At 36.6% G+C, this 15907-nt stretch overlaps 2 protein-coding genes across 2 annotated transcripts; one reads left to right on the forward strand and one right to left on the reverse strand.

Annotated features, from left to right (window-relative positions):
* The first annotated feature begins 5649 nt into the window (after nucleotides 1-5649).
* On the forward strand, nucleotides 5650-7381 carry LOC112706636 (uncharacterized). The gene has a single exon (XM_025758043.3). It carries the CDS (start codon nucleotides 5930-5932, stop codon nucleotides 7052-7054), a length of 1125 nt encoding a protein of 374 aa, XP_025613828.1. The 5' UTR covers nucleotides 5650-5929; the 3' UTR covers nucleotides 7055-7381.
* Nucleotides 7382-8698: 1317 nt separating this feature from the next.
* On the reverse strand, nucleotides 8699-12926 carry LOC112706637 (uncharacterized). Its single transcript, XM_025758044.3, has 12 exons — nucleotides 11938-12926; nucleotides 11581-11783; nucleotides 11309-11506; nucleotides 11144-11215; nucleotides 10932-11027; nucleotides 10757-10836; nucleotides 10603-10681; nucleotides 10325-10535; nucleotides 10024-10220; nucleotides 9813-9921; nucleotides 9604-9693; nucleotides 8699-9493 (listed from the first exon to the last, which is right to left on the reverse strand). The coding sequence occupies exons 1-12, from the start codon at nucleotides 12413-12415 to the stop codon at nucleotides 8796-8798; spliced, it is 2511 nt and encodes an 836-aa protein (XP_025613829.1). The 5' UTR covers nucleotides 12416-12926; the 3' UTR covers nucleotides 8699-8795.
* Nucleotides 12927-15907: the final 2981 nt, after the last annotated feature.

Genomic DNA, 15907 nt, shown 5'->3' on the forward strand with positions numbered 1-15907 from the left:
AATTGTCTCTTAGGAGCTTAGTCAACCCTTGCTTCAGGGTTTCCCCTAGGCCGGCTCCTATGTTGGTATTCTTTCCTTCTTCTTTGCCGATCTGTATTTCCTCGGTTCTTCCCCCTGGCTGTGGTCGCAACTCTTCTTTAGCCCTTGCTCCACCGAGTTCTATGGTGTTGACTTCTTTGCCTTTTCCCCTTAGGTTCAGGCTTTCATTGTAGCACTTTCTTGCCAATTTCTGGTCCCCACGCACCATTGCTATCCCCGCTGATGTCGGGAATTTCATGCAGAGATGGGGGGTAGATACCACTGCTCCTAGTTGGTTTAGGGTAGCTCTTCCGATCAGGGCATTATATGCTGACCCCACGTCGATGACTATGAAGTCTATATTCAGAGTTTTGGATTTTTCTCCTTTTCCAAAAGTAGTGTGGAGGGGCAGGAAACCCAGTGGTTTTATTGGCGTATCGCCTAGCCCATACAAGGTGTCGGGGTAGGCTCTCAGCTCCCTTTCGTCGAGCCTTAGTTTATCAAACGCAGGCTTGAAAAGGATGTCTGCTGAACTTCCTTGGTCCACCAGAGTTCTGTGGAGATGGGTGTTGGCTAGGATCATGGTTATCACCACCGGATCATCGTGTCCGGGGATTATTCCTTGCCTTTCTTCCTTTGTGAATGAGATGATAGGAAGATCGGGCGATTCACTTCCGACCTGGTAGATTCGCTTGAGATGTCTTTTGCAAGAGGACTTGGTGAGCCCCCCTCCCGCGAATCCGCCTGAGATCATATGTATATGTCTCTCCGGAGTCTGCGGTGGTGGGTCTCTTCTGTCTGCATCATCTCGCTTTCTCTTTCCATGATTGTCCGACCTCTCCATGAGATATCTGTCAAGTCGGCCTTCTCTGGCTAGCTTTTCTATCACATTCTTGAGGTCGTAACAGTCGTTTGTTGAGTGACCATATATTTTATGGTACTCGCAGTAGTCGCTGTGACTCCCCTCTTTTTTATTCTTGATGGGTCTGGGAGGCGGCAGCCTTTCAGTATTGCAAATTTCTCTGTATACGTCCACTATGGAAACCTTTAGAGGAGTATAAGAGTGATATTTCCTGGGTCTGTCGAGACCGAGGTCTTCTTTCTTCTTTGGCTCCCTCTCTCTATCTTTTATCGAGGGGAGGTGTCCAGGTCACCAGCTTGACTCTCTCAGTCTGGCGTTTTCCTCTATGTTGATGTACTTCTCAGCTCTTTCTTGTACATCACTCAAGGAGGTGGGGTGTCTTTTTGATATGGACTGTGAGAAGGGTCCTTCTCTAAGCCCATTTACCAGCCTCATAATGACTGCCTCGGTGGACAGGTCTTGAATCTCTATGCATGCTTTGTTGAATCTTTCCATATAATCCCGTAGAGGTTCTCCGATCTCCTGTTTTATTCCCAGGAGGCTCGGTGCATGCTTTACCTTGTCTTTCTGAATGGAGAACCGCATTAGGAATTTTCTCGAGAGGTCTTCAAAGCTGGTGACCGACCTTGGAGGGAAGGCTATCAAACCACTTCATCGCTGCTTTCGATAAGGTGGTCGGGAAAGCTTTGCAGCGTGTTGCATCAGAAGCGTCAGCCAGATACATCCGACTTTTAAAATTGCTTAAATGATGCTTTGGATCTGTGGTTCCGTCATAGAGGTCCATGTCGGGGCTTTTAAAGTTTCTTGGAACTTTTGCCCTCATTATGTCCTCACTAAAGGGGTCCTCCCCTCCTGGGGGCGACTCTTCTCGGTCGCCATGGGAGTTCCGATTTTTGAGGGAGGATTCTAACTTTAAGAGTTTTTCTTCTAACTCTTTTCGTCGTTCCATCTCCTCTCTTAATTGCTTTTCTATTTCTCTTTGTCGCTCCCGCTCCTGTTCCAGTTGTTCCAAGCGACCTTGGTGGCAATGGAATAGCCCTATTAGTTCGGTTGTATGGGGTGGCTCATCCTTTTCCGATTCACGCCCCTCGGAGGAGTTCATCTTTGGATTTTTAAATCCGGAGGTGCCTTCCCTATGTTGGTCGTTGGTTCCCTGGTGAAGGGTTAGGTCTGCGTCATTGTTTCCGGTATCTAGATTCTCTTGTTCAGAATCTGATGCCACATGACCATCTTCCTATGACATGTCCGCCATTACTGGTTGATCTCTCGGGTCCCCGAAAACGGCGCCAATGTTACGATGGGTAACCGGAGATTAATGGGTTGGACAAGTTTAGCTGGCCCAATCGTCTGAACGATGAAACGTCCAAGTGGGTTTGTGCTCCGAGACCCCCGTCCGACTTGTGTAAGGGACAATGGGGGGTGGTACCTGTAAAGACACTCCGATGCCAAAGTTAGCAAAGGGGTAAAACAGGTTTAGAGAGTATTGGGCTTCTGAGATACCTGAGAGGTGTCAGTGTATTTATAGGGGTGAACCCATAACCACCGCTAAAGTAGTTCCGCCTTTTGAGACGGATAACCGCCCCCTTTATCTTAGGGAGGTTGAGATATGGCTCCTGGAAGTGGGTAGAGAGATTTTAGGGGCAGTTACTCATTTGAATGAGTGATTATCTGCCAGCTAATCTTCGTCCCCGACTTCTTTAGGGTTAGTCGTGGTAAGAACCAACTTCGTAGGGAGGAGGTCGGTATAAGGCGATGCTCAATCCTTTTGGGTTGGGCCTTTTGTTGGGACCTGGGCCTTATCATTGGGTCAGGGTATAAACACAAACTAAATAAAACTAAAATTTAAATTTTAAATAAAAATTAAATTATTCAAAATTCAAAATTTTAATTTTAAAATTCTAAAATAAACCTTAAACTATCTAATTATTAACTAAACCCATTCAAAACCCTCATAAAAGTAGAGAAGTCACATTTATCCCACATCCAAAACCCAGAGGCCAGGGTCACATCCAAAACTCAACGGCGCACTTTGAAAACTCAGAGAAGTCATCCTCTGCCGCCGTTCATCCGCGCCACCGTCCTCCTCGGCCCTCATCCTTAACGCTGCCTTCATCCACCTTGGCGCCTATCCACAACGTCACATTCCTCTCCTTCCAAGCTCATCTTCGTCGCCACTATCACCGGTCTCTACCCGCACTCTCCTCCTCCCGAGTCAGTCTCCTCCCCTGCGCAACTCTCGCACACCGCGCTCCTCCCCCTATGCAGCTCCGTCACGTCGTGCTACTCCCCCTGCGCAGCTTTGTCGTGCCGCCTTCCCCCTCCAGCCGCTTCTCAGTCGGGGCCACCTTCCTCTTCCACGCTGCTCTCCCGCGTCGGAAACACTCATCGGGTATTTGGATGTGACTGTGTTGATCATCTTTGTTCACTATTCTACATGATTTGCAGTGCTTTCTCTCCCCTGTCTTGTAGTCCTTTTTTTGTTAATAAACGTGTTTATGCTGTTCTTGCTGGCTTTTTTTTCTCGATTAATGAAAGGCATCATAATTTTAGATGTGTTTATATTATTTTTGTATTTTTAATTAATTAAAGTATAATTTTAGATGTATTTATGTTGTTATTTTTTTAATTTGGTTAATGAAAGGCTGTATAATTTTAAATATGTTTTAGATGTGTTTATATTGTTGTTTTTTTTTAATTCTGGTTATTGAAAAGTTGCATAATTTTAGATGTGTTTATGTATTTAATTGGAGCCAGCTGAGCTTGTAATCAAACTGTCGTAAAAGAATAATGACATTCTAGTTTTGGATGTGTAGATAATTTTTGTTCACTATTCTGCATTATTTGTAGTGGTTTGTCTCCTCTTTCTTTTTTTTCGATTAATGAAAGACAACATAATTTTAGATGTGTTTATATTATTTTTTATTTTTCTCTCGATTAATGAAAGGTAACATAATTTTGGATGTGTTTATGTTGTTCTTCTTTTGTTTTTTTCTTCTTAATAAATAATTTTGAATGTGTTTGTATTTAATTGGACCAGTTGAGTTTATAATGATATTCTAGTTTAAGATGTGTAGATAAAATACTTACATGAATTTTTTTTATTTGAAGCAGAGAATTTGCTATATGAGAGAACAATATGGTCTCTACTAAAGAGAGAGTATGTATGTGTGAACGAGAGATTGGTGATGATGACGTTACGAGAGAGGAATAAAATAAAGAAAATGCTTTATTATAGTGATAATAAGTTAGAAATTTTTGAGTTGTTAAAGTTTAAAATAAGAGTGGTTCCTTAAAAATAGGAAATATGATTAATTAAAAAATAAAAATAATGAAATATTAGATTTAAAGGCTCACTAAAGGCTGATTTGTGTTGTACAAATATTACGACTAGGTATCCTTTAAAATTAATCTTTTAATTAGTCTTTTATTACAATAATTTAAAAAAATTGAAACAAATACATTTAAATAGATTTAATGTCTTTTTAAAATTAAATACACATTTAAAATATAAATTAAATAAAATTATAATTTAAAATTAAAAATATAAAATATATAATTTCTGTTTCAATTTTAGTATTTTTAATTATTAATAGATTATCATTTAAATACATATACAAAAATTAAATTCAGTAAAATTTAATTAAGAAGGAAAAATACAAATGATGGAGAGGGTGATGATAAAATATAATGGGAGGAAGAAAAAGATACGATATGATGGGAGATATATTGTCCTTTTCGGACAGCTTGATCATATATATCAACATGACCCATATGCAAGATCTTCATGCAATGCTATGCAAAAACAAGTGGGTCATTTCTCATTGTGACCACAACCACAATGAAGCAATTGAATTCATTAACAAGGGTCCTCCATTTTAGTTTATGCATATCCAGATTATTCTGGCACGGTACTTATCCTACTGGCTACGGCTAATAAAGACTTGAATCAAGTACATTTAATTGATTACTATGGAATTAAACTTAACTCCGATCCAAATTAAAGTTGGGGGGACAAAGATTTAGGTATTTGTGGGGTTAGTTTTGATTGTACCATACTATATACTATTAATACTCATGAATCCATATTGGAGTATGACATGGTCCTAACTTCATTACTACCTTAATAGCAAGAACCCGAAACCACAAAATTTCATGAACCCTTTCCCAACTCACATGTATGTGACATCTTCTCTATCTCTATTATTTAAGCACGCCCTACAGGAATTGGAAATGTGATTGCTATATAAGAACGAACAATATATAATTAACTCCATAGTTAAATGAGACATTGGTCAATTTGAAGGATCTTAATCTAATAGTAATAATAATACCTACGCATACATGTAATAACTAGAGGACAATAAGCTGATAATATTTATTTATATTTAGGTCTGGAAATTTCATCTAATTGCATGTGAATGTATGTATGCAATTCAAAACCCTCAATAATCTGTGTACCTGTCACACCCTTGTATTAGACACAGATGCCCAAACTTATCCTCACTCCCATGTTCCTTTGCCTTGGTTAGACACACAGCTACCCCAAACCAATCCTCACTCCCATGTCCCATGTTCCTATGTTCTCACTAACTATACATTTTATCATATAATAGCGATAAACAATAATAATCCAAAAGAAGTTATTTGTATACAAGTAATGCTTATTGTAGTTAAACAATTGAAATATATTTTAATAATGTAGATGTGGAATTCAACTAGTTATATCTTATATATAAAATTACCAAAGATATTAAATTAAATAATTTAGTTAAAATATTAAATTATTTATATAGAGATAAACCTGCACATAATGAATATTTAAAGTTAAATAATGTGCTTGAAACTAATGATAATAGTTGACTAAACAGGCAAAGACTTCCCTGGATAGAAGCTGGGGAAGGGGGGCAAAATCGTAATAAAACAAAAGGCAACAGTATAAATTACGTTGTCAGAGATGCTCCATACTGCCATGCACATTTTTTTCATTTCACTTTGATAACTTCTTAAACAGCGTTTTCTTCCGCCAAAACTAAAAAAGCTTCCACCGCAATGGGCGGCGTTTCTTGTACACGACAGACTACGCCAGCAGCTGCAGCATTAGCTGTAGTACTGCTCGTCATGTGCTCCGCCGTGACTTCGTGTCCGCCGTCAGACAGGGCGGCGCTGCTTGCTTTCAAAGCCGCTCTCCACGAGCCTCACCTTGGAATCTTTAACTCGTGGACCGGCGCCGACTGCTGTAACAAGTGGTACGGCGTCAGCTGCGACCAGGAGACCCGCCGCGTCGCCGACATCAACCTCCGCGGCGAGTCGGAGGAGCCGATATTCGAGAGAGCACACCGAACTGGCTACATGACCGGATACATCTCTCCGAAGATCTGCAAGCTCAAGCGCCTCTCCAGCATCACCATCGCCGACTGGAAGGGAATCTCCGGCGAGATTCCTCGCTGCATCACCTCTTTACCGTTCCTCCGCATAATCGACCTAATCGGAAACCAAATCTCCGGCACAATCCCCTCCGACATTGGCAGACTCCACCGCCTCACCGTCCTCAACGTCGCCGACAACGCAATCTCCGGCTGGATGCCTCCGTCGCTAACGAACGTCACAAGCCTCATGCATCTCGACCTCCGTAACAACAAGATCTCCGGGCCTATCCCACGGGCCTTCGGAAACCTTCAAATGCTTAGCCGGGCCTTACTAAGTGGAAACCAGATCAGCGGGCCCATTCCTGAATCACTCACTCGAATTTACCGCTTAGCGGATCTAGATCTATCACGAAACCTAATTTCCGGGCCCATACCCTCATCGCTGGGTAAAATGGCGGTTCTCTCCACATTAAACTTGGATATGAACAGGCTTTCGGGGCCCATACCCGTGAGCCTGTTTAGTTCTGGAATAAGTGACTTAAACATAAGTCGTAACAGCTTAGATGGTAAAATCCCAGACGCGTTCGGTGTTAGATCTTACTTCACCGTTCTTGATTTGTCTTACAATAAGCTTAGTGGGCCCATTCCCAAATCCATAACTTCAGCTTCCTATGTGGGCCACTTGGATTTAAGTCACAACCATCTCTGTGGCCCAATTCCGACTGGCTCACCGTTCGATCACCTCGAAGCGTCGTCGTTTGTGTTCAACGATTGCCTCTGCGGAAAGCCCCTCAACAAACCTTGTTAATGTTAATGCTGTGTTGTAACTTGTATTATTAGCTCTACCATATAATTAAATTAAAACAACTCTCACCCTCTCATAAAAGGTACTGTAATATTTTAATTAATGATGGTTGCTTTTGTAATTTTGTAATAGGAATTTAAGAAGACATTACATGTGTTTATTATTAGTTATTAATTGTGTACGCTGAATAAAGTACTAAGCTTAATTGGATATATGCCCCATGCACGTTGGTTCTTTATTTTTGCATGAATGTGAATGCAGACCAAAACGAATTTAAGCTTTGAAAGTGATGATTACCTGAATAAAATGTGGTTCCAAAGTTGCAAGTCACTTTCTCCTTTGCCTTTTATTGTGCACTTATCGTTTTCTACTTTTTAGAGGACCATATTGGTGTACGATCTTAATGCATTATGTGTTAATGACTTTTTCATACTCACCATAACTGGCTATTTGAGGTCGTACCTTGATGTGTGAAAGAAAATGGATATTTTTTGTTCCTAGCTAGCTACTCCTATCTCGGAATCAAATCATACGTTGCTTTCAGTTTCATCACTTACTTTGTTTTTTGTTCTTCTATTTTTTATTGCAGGGGTTAAAGTTACAATTAACATTAAAATTGAAGCTGAGATTTGGCGAGATTGTTTTCTTCGGATTCTCTCCATTTTTTTTCAATTATATTTTTAGATGTAATCTTTTATTATATACTCTTTAGATAGAATCAAGAAAAAATATATGAAAAAAATCAAATATTAAATAGTAAAAGTTATACAAAACAAAATAATTGAGTTAAAAAGAATTTAATTAATGTGTCTATGATAAGATTATTATCATTAGTGAAAAGTTTTATTTTTTTTAAATAAATATAAAATAAATGTATTAGAAATTTAAATTTTTTGTATTTTTAATAAATTTTTTTTCAATTTATAATATTAACACACATTCTTAAAATACAAGATAAATAAACCCTTTTAAAAATTTAAATAATCTGAAAACTTTCTAGGATAATAAATATCTGAGATATTAGAAAAAGTAAACAAATGAGTGGATAAGAGCAATGGGATGATAGACAACACACGTGGGTGAGAGAATCACCAAAAAAACATAGTTGATGATGCATTAAAGGTCGTCAATTTGTAACGTTTGTCTGAAATGAAATGAAACATGTGTTGTTAATTAATTCTCAGTGGCTAATGTTTCATTCTTTTTCCACTTGCTTGTGACATGGACCAAACCAAAGTGCCAAATATGATTTGGTTAATCACTCTCATCACTACTTCAAATTAATTCCAATTTTCACATGTACTCATCCAATTCATGCTTCTTCTTCATAGCTATAACAGGAATTGAGTGACATATTTGTTGGCGGTGCCTACATGTGATGAATGCATGCAATTATGTTTAAGCTAAATCACTTTTTCATGTGATTATGATTATACATTAATCCATGGATGATAGACCACAGATAAAGGTTAACCAAAGGGGTGGTAGATAAGCCAATATGGGCTACCATGAAATGATTGATGTAGATTCATTGTGTAACAAAGTTGCAATGATTAATGATTCAATCATCAAAGTATATTCAATTATTTTCTCTACCTATGTCAGGAATTCATGTGTTACTAACTGCAGCAGATCAGATACATACTATTCACAGATTCACTCTCCATTTATTAGCTCTTCAATTGAAGACAAAGCACCAACTATTATTTTGTTTGATACTTGAACAAAGTTACACCCTTTTATTTCACTCTTGAATGTTGAAATAAACAGTATAATGCTCATCTCTGAAGGCCAATAATGGCTCCAGTAGAAAATTTCTATTTGCTCCCTTAGCCACAAAGCTTATAGGATCATATTTTCTGAGTCCTCTTCTAGCAATAAAGCTTGCATCTTTGTTGAAACTAGAAGCATCAGCATCAGAATTAGACTTGCATCTTATTTTTACTTCTTTACCAGAACTCATGCCACTATGCACAAAGCACCCTTTATGGCTTTTGGATTCTAAGGATATGCTTTCATTTCTTCCATCCAATCCTGCTACCAGAACAAAAACAGAACCTACTTGTGTTCCAGGATGATCAAACGGTTCTAACATCACTGATTTGCCAATAAAATCTCTCAGTGTAGTTGAAAGCCTTGAGGAATGTTTTGCTTGGATATTAATGATTCTAAAGGTTGCATGAAGAGCCAAACTAGTCCCAGGCTTTGGTGATTTTTCCATTGTCAGTGAATTGTTTAAACTTGTTAAGACAAAAGATGATCCTGAAAAGTGTTGGTAGAATGAAAATAACTGAGTATTATAAATGGCTGGAATTGGAGTAATCCAATCTGTAATAGAAGCATTGGAAGCAGTTTTAATGTCCCAATCAGCAGTGCTATGTCCAGCAAGAAGGTAGGGACCAAAGAGAATTGCTCTAATGGAGGCATATTCAGGCCTGTCATCTGAATTTAACAATACACAAGGTATCACCATCAGTAACATTTACACTGTGACATAAGAATAATTTGATAAATTTTAGAGATGGAAATTAATAATAACTTTGTGAAGGTACCTTTGATGGCCTCTGTTCTTAGGGGAATGGGAAATTGAAGGGTCAGCTTGTCACTACCACTCCATTTCCGGGTTATTGACACAAAGTTTCCTGCACAATGGGTTACAGTCAGTGCATTAAAATTAAATATTATTGTTATTTGTTATATGTTTATTCAATTTTTTTTTTTACTATGCATAAGACACGAGCACAAGGTAGATTCTTCACACCTGGAGAAGGCAAAGGTAAAGTATCAGAATTTAATGTGAGTTTAGCACCATGGATATGTGTCCAAGTTGGTAACCGAAGGTTAAGAGTAGATGAAGTACTACTAGTTTTCTGCAACATAGGCATTAGAAGAAGAATAATGAAATAAGAAGAGAAATTTGGAGAATCTTAATGGCTTGATGGTATTTATCTGCAGCATAAAGATAAGACAACCTTAGTAGGAGAAAAAGTGAGTGAGATTCTGAGAAAGGAATCCATTGAAGATGGAGGAACAACTGTCTGGTTAAGCATGATTTGAGCAGATTTCCAGTTTAATGAGCTTGATATGTATTGAATGATGTAAAGACTAGGATTTTCCCCTTCCTCTTCAAAGTAGATGGAATCTCCAAGCTTTGAGAATGATTCAATTCCTATTGAAACATGACATAGCCTAGTTTGTTATACTCAACTATTTGTAAGATATGATAGAACAAACAAAGCATGTATATATGTATATATGTATATATGCGCACACCGGTTCCATAGCAGCACCAGAAAGAGTTAAACTGAGTTCCCCAACCGAATTTTGATATAGCTTTGGAGGCCCCAGGACCTTGTGGAAGATAGTATAACATAACTCCAGGTTCTGTTCCTCTTTGAATGCTTAATACTCCATTTGTCAATGCACGTTCATAATAATCAGCATATGATATCTCCTTAGTCCATCTAAACAGGTTGCGCGAAACCTGACATTCACCAACATTACTAATATCAAGTGTCACCAAGAAACTGATGCATGATTGAATAGTGTACCTTCAACATGTTATAAGTTGTGCATGATTCTTCATTGTTTCCTTCTTTTAGGGTCTCTGTCATTCTATTTGGATCAGACCTATGCAGAAAAAGTATCAAAGTAGAAACAAAAAACTTTGCAGCTTATATGGAGTTATTTTGAAAGCAATGATACCAAAACTCATTCACTGATGTTCCTCCAGTTGCATAGCTGTGTGAAGAGTTAACAATATCCATAAAGAATGTTCCAATTTCCTAACACCAAATAAAACACAAATATACAAATATCAAGCCTTTGGAATTTAAATCAACAATGTAATGAACATACAGACAGACAGAAAGCAATTCACCTTATAAAGCGGATCACCGGTGACTTCATATCGCATTTGAGATCCAACAACAACTGGGATATGTGTATTAGCATGAAATTGAGCTATATCATTAGCCTACATATATGAAAAAAACATAATTCTAGAACCATTAGTCCCTTAAATATCTAGTATTGTTGGTAATAGGTTCATACTTTATATAATATAGTAAAAGAATCAATTTAACCCCTTACCTTTACAGCAAGCAACCCCAAAAAGCATGGCTTGTCAAAAAGATGAGCCAGTAATAGATGCTTTGGATCTCCCTGCATACATTGAAGTATTCACAATTCTAAGTATATACACCATTACTAATAGATTGTTAAAGAAACCAAATTGGGTATTAATTTAAGCTATACTGTAATGGAATATAGTCTGTAAAGGACATCATTCATTCCTCCAGTTTCCTCATTCAGGGTTTGATAATGCCAATCTATGCTGTACTTTCTGATCACATTCCTCACTCTCTTGTAAAAATAATCAACCATCCATGTCACCATTTTCAGAGCTTGAGGGTTCTCAGCAATAGAATGTTGATCCAAAAGGCCAGCCATGATCTGCATAAATTAAGTAATTACTCCAATTTTCATCATGTCAAAGTCACACATGGTAGTTGTAGTAGTTGTTGTACCTTGTGAATGGTATAATAGGGAGCCCAAACATATTGAATTGCTTCAAAACGATCAAAGAACTCAGATGGAAATGCAGAAAGGTATCCTGTCCCAATCTTCTGCTGACAGATAGAGAGATTTGCAACAAGTGCTGACATTTTCTTCTTCAATGCTTCATTGTGTGTGCTGGCCCACATAAGAGCTGATGCACTCAAATAATGCCCTGAACAAAAATGCTTGCACACCATCAATGAAATGAAATGAAATACTTGTACACAAAAAATCACCCACCAAATCAGTAACCCGCATCCACAAATACAGTGGCTGATTTTAGTGTTCACGTAGCATTTTTGTTGTTGGAAATAGGAAAGACTAACCAACAAAATGACCCCGGACTTCTATGGTTGGATCTTCCCAGCCTCCATATGGTGTTCCAGGAGTAGGGAGACCACAAGTCTTCCTGAAGCTCCAAATCAACCTGTCAACATCCAACATTAACAGATACTTCAAGTTTGTGTTCTGTGCTTGACCATGGATTGAACCTCCATGCAACCTCACATCATGCAACGAAACTTCTTTCAGTAAACCCTCTGGTTCCTTCTTCATCTTCATTCTCCCAAACAGCATTGTCCAATCATCATCTTCTTGTTCCTCATTCAAGGACAGGTTCCTTATTGGAGTCAAATGATAGCGTGAATGTGACATTACCTCTTGTTTCCATGTTTGGTTTTTAGATGTTAACAAATGGTAACGAAATGTGTGTGTTTGTGTAGGCTGGTTTGTGCACTCTTTACCCTCACCACCACCACAACCCAACACCAAAACCATGCTAACTAACACTAATTCAAAACCCATCTTCCTCCTCAATAATTCAACTAAACAATTTTAAGCTCCCCAAAACCATTATCATGCATGAGTTGAAGTTCAACTAGTAGAAAAACAGTGAAAAAAAAATGTTGCTTTTGGTTTTCCCAAGTGAAACTAGAGAGAAATAAGAGCAGAGAGTACAGAGCTTAAGAGAGACATGTGAGTGGCTATGTACTACTGATATATACAGTTAAAAAAAATTATAGCTTTGAGTTTGCAGCCATTGGAAGTAGTCACATTTAAAAACTAAGCAACCAACATAGAAAGTCTTTCTAAATTCTAAGTCTAAAAGCTTAGTTTTTAAAATAAACCCAAAATAAAAACATCATTTTGTGAAAAGCAAGGTTACAGTTTGGGATATATATGTAATTTCCAGAGCCGGTTGGGTAAAAAAAAAGGACCTTAAATTGAAGTGTGAATATTTCTTACTCAAGTGCAAGTGTGCAACTTACAGCAGCATGCGGAAGAATCTTGGGAAAAAGCCAATAACAACAGCTTGCTTGCACCACCCGAAAAAAGACATAAGAAATCAATTTAATAAAACACTAAAAAAGTGCAACACTATCCTACATAAATATGTTGTGGTCTTTTTTGTTTTTTGGAAAGATAAATGTATCATAGTATAGAGTCGAGAGAGGACATACATGGAGGATGTATATGGTGTTTTGAGAAGGTGATGATGGCATTGGCATGCATGTGAGTGAGTAGATGCTAGGAATCTGCTTTAGAAAGCTATGTTTGGATTGAAGCATCATCTAAAACTAAATTGGTTAGTGTTTATTATTAGTTATGATGAATGAGAAAGCATATGTTGTTTCTTGCTTGTTGTAGCTATCCGTGTTTCGATGGATATCATTGCTTGTCTTGTTTCTATAGATTCGGAAAGTTATAGGAATTAGGATAAAGTGCAAAATGGTTGCCTCACAAGGTAAGTTCTTTTTGTCCGGGGAGGCATTCGATTTCATGATCATAGACATAGAGTAGATTATAAGGGAAAAAAAATACTACCCCAATTCATATCCTCTGTCATTCATGTATTATCTATAATGTTTATATATGTAAGCTTTAGTGTTTGCATGTAAATATTCAATGTAGATGTTTATGTTATAACTTCGTTGGAAGGTCAAAGCTCCACATGTGATGTTACTTGCTAGTCTAGATTCCTATAATACCCCTAAGATCAAGTATATAAATTATTTGTTATATATATATATATATATATATATATATATTATTTTTATCATATTTTTTCTTTTGTCAAAGATTTTTATCTGTTTAGTTTTTAGGGGTAATTTATTTTAGTTTTCTAAGATATATCCCAATCCAGCAAGCCAATATCTATTTTATCGCAGATTTTAGCTAAGTTTGTCGTTAACTAAAATTGGTATAATTTAACTGGTCTCTAAACCATTTTGTCTCTAAGACCTTCCAAACACATGGCCCAAGTCCCAAAGCTCATAGAACATAGGAGACAGAAATGGAGATGGATCTTGGCCCAAACTAAGATTTCTTTTTTCGTAAATCCAAATTTATAAGCCCAATAAGAGATCACTGATATAGTTTAGTAGTTTACGGTCTTTCCGGCATGTAGCTTATAGATTATCGTGAATTAAAAAATATTACATACGTATTAAAAATTACTCATCTATTATTTATTTATATATATATATATATTAATTAATTTATTTTAATATATATTTTATACAAATAATTGAGTTTTAGTGTGGATTATTATCCAAAATAGGGTAGGGTGCGTTCTTGATTGTTGAGAAAGATGCTACTCGAATTATTAATGCAAGTACCGATTCTGTAATGGAATGTCTCTATTCTCTAACGTATGGTCAAAAAAAGCAGCACAAAACTCATGATAGGATGTGGCCGTGCGATGAATATAATGCATTGAGGTCCAATAATATCTCTTTTATTTGGACCAATCATAGTTTGATTTGCGTTTCCTCGTTTTGACGGTAAATGGCATAAACTTATATTAGAAATTACTTTATGTATAATCCAATGCTTAAAGGTAGTGTTTCTTATATAAAGCTTGGACTAAATTCTTCCTTGGCATAATTACACCTATATCTTTCGGCAACTTACTCAAAAGTAAAGGAATTAGATCAAAGCCCAAACTTGGAATAAGACAATAACTGTCACTATTGAAGGATAAGAATTTGTTAGTGGAAAATTATAAATTAAACGAAAGACGTGTATCTATGTAGTACACTATTATGTGTGACCTTAATAGTATTCCAAATAAAGACACAATAAAACCATTTAGGTGTGGTAATAGAGATTGGAGACCGTAGAAGGAAAGATAAGAGAATGAAAACAATTTAACAGGAGGAAATTTATTTGTAGTTGTCTTTTTTATAAAGTTTAATTTATAATAAAAAACTATAAATAATTTAATAAATTTAACTAAATTATTATCAAATTTATATGAAGATAATTAGAGGTGACTCTTCACGGTTTAAAAGCGACGTTGGTCGAGTAGGGAAATGTCATAAAGGCACTAAGGGCCACACCAGGAGGCATGTCTTGTTATTATTGTTGCTATTCAATCCAAAATAAAACACATGAAGGAGCATGCATGTGCTTATTGCTACTAAATGAAAGTGAAAATCCATTGTGCAACCGAATACGTACAATAAATCTTTATAGCTTGATTGAGGCATCAATTGGAAGAAGACAAACAGCTACGTGAAACAATTAATTACTTTAGAGAAGGTCCTTATTGATCCTTATACAAGTGGTCTATTTTTCTTCATGTACTAATTAATTACACCTTATATCATCAAACGCTAGAATAAAATTGGCCGACACAAAGAATACTCGTTCACGTTGTTGTCTCTTGCAATTCAAAAATATTATTACGTGTATATTAAAAGTTAATTATTATATATTTATATATTTTTAATATATATTATTTTATAATATGACGAAATTTGTGATTAATATATACGTAATATAATTGCTTTCAATTTTCCACTGAAGACCTTAATCTCCGCATAATAGATAAGGAGTGAAGGTGACACTATATATAGCATTTGTCACTACCTTAGCAGTTAGCAACACAACCAAGACTCCACATATTATTCATACATTCAAATAAAGAAAATTCCACACTTTGACAAAAAAAAAAAAAAAAAATAATGAATGATTGAGATTTTTTATTTTCTATACCACCGTACCACTTTTTTATTTTATTCGAGGTTTGCAATAATTATCTATTTCCGCAATTTCGTAGTAATTTGTCCTCTTATCATAACTGCACGTTTCCTCCGATTATTTTTTTCCCCTCAAAATATATAAAAACCGTGTATAAATAAGAGAGGACAATAATAATCCACGAACTCAACCTTGATTTCTCCATAATTGGCTCTCTGCTTGAATTGAAATGATACTACAAATCTATTTCTCAATTTTTAATGGTACACCAGTAGCCATATAATATGTTCATTATTATTTTGATAAGTATGT

This window comes from Arachis hypogaea, chromosome 8 (genome assembly GCF_003086295.3).
Source record: "Arachis hypogaea cultivar Tifrunner chromosome 8, arahy.Tifrunner.gnm2.J5K5, whole genome shotgun sequence".
Classification (NCBI taxonomy): Eukaryota; Viridiplantae; Streptophyta; class Magnoliopsida; order Fabales; family Fabaceae; genus Arachis; species Arachis hypogaea.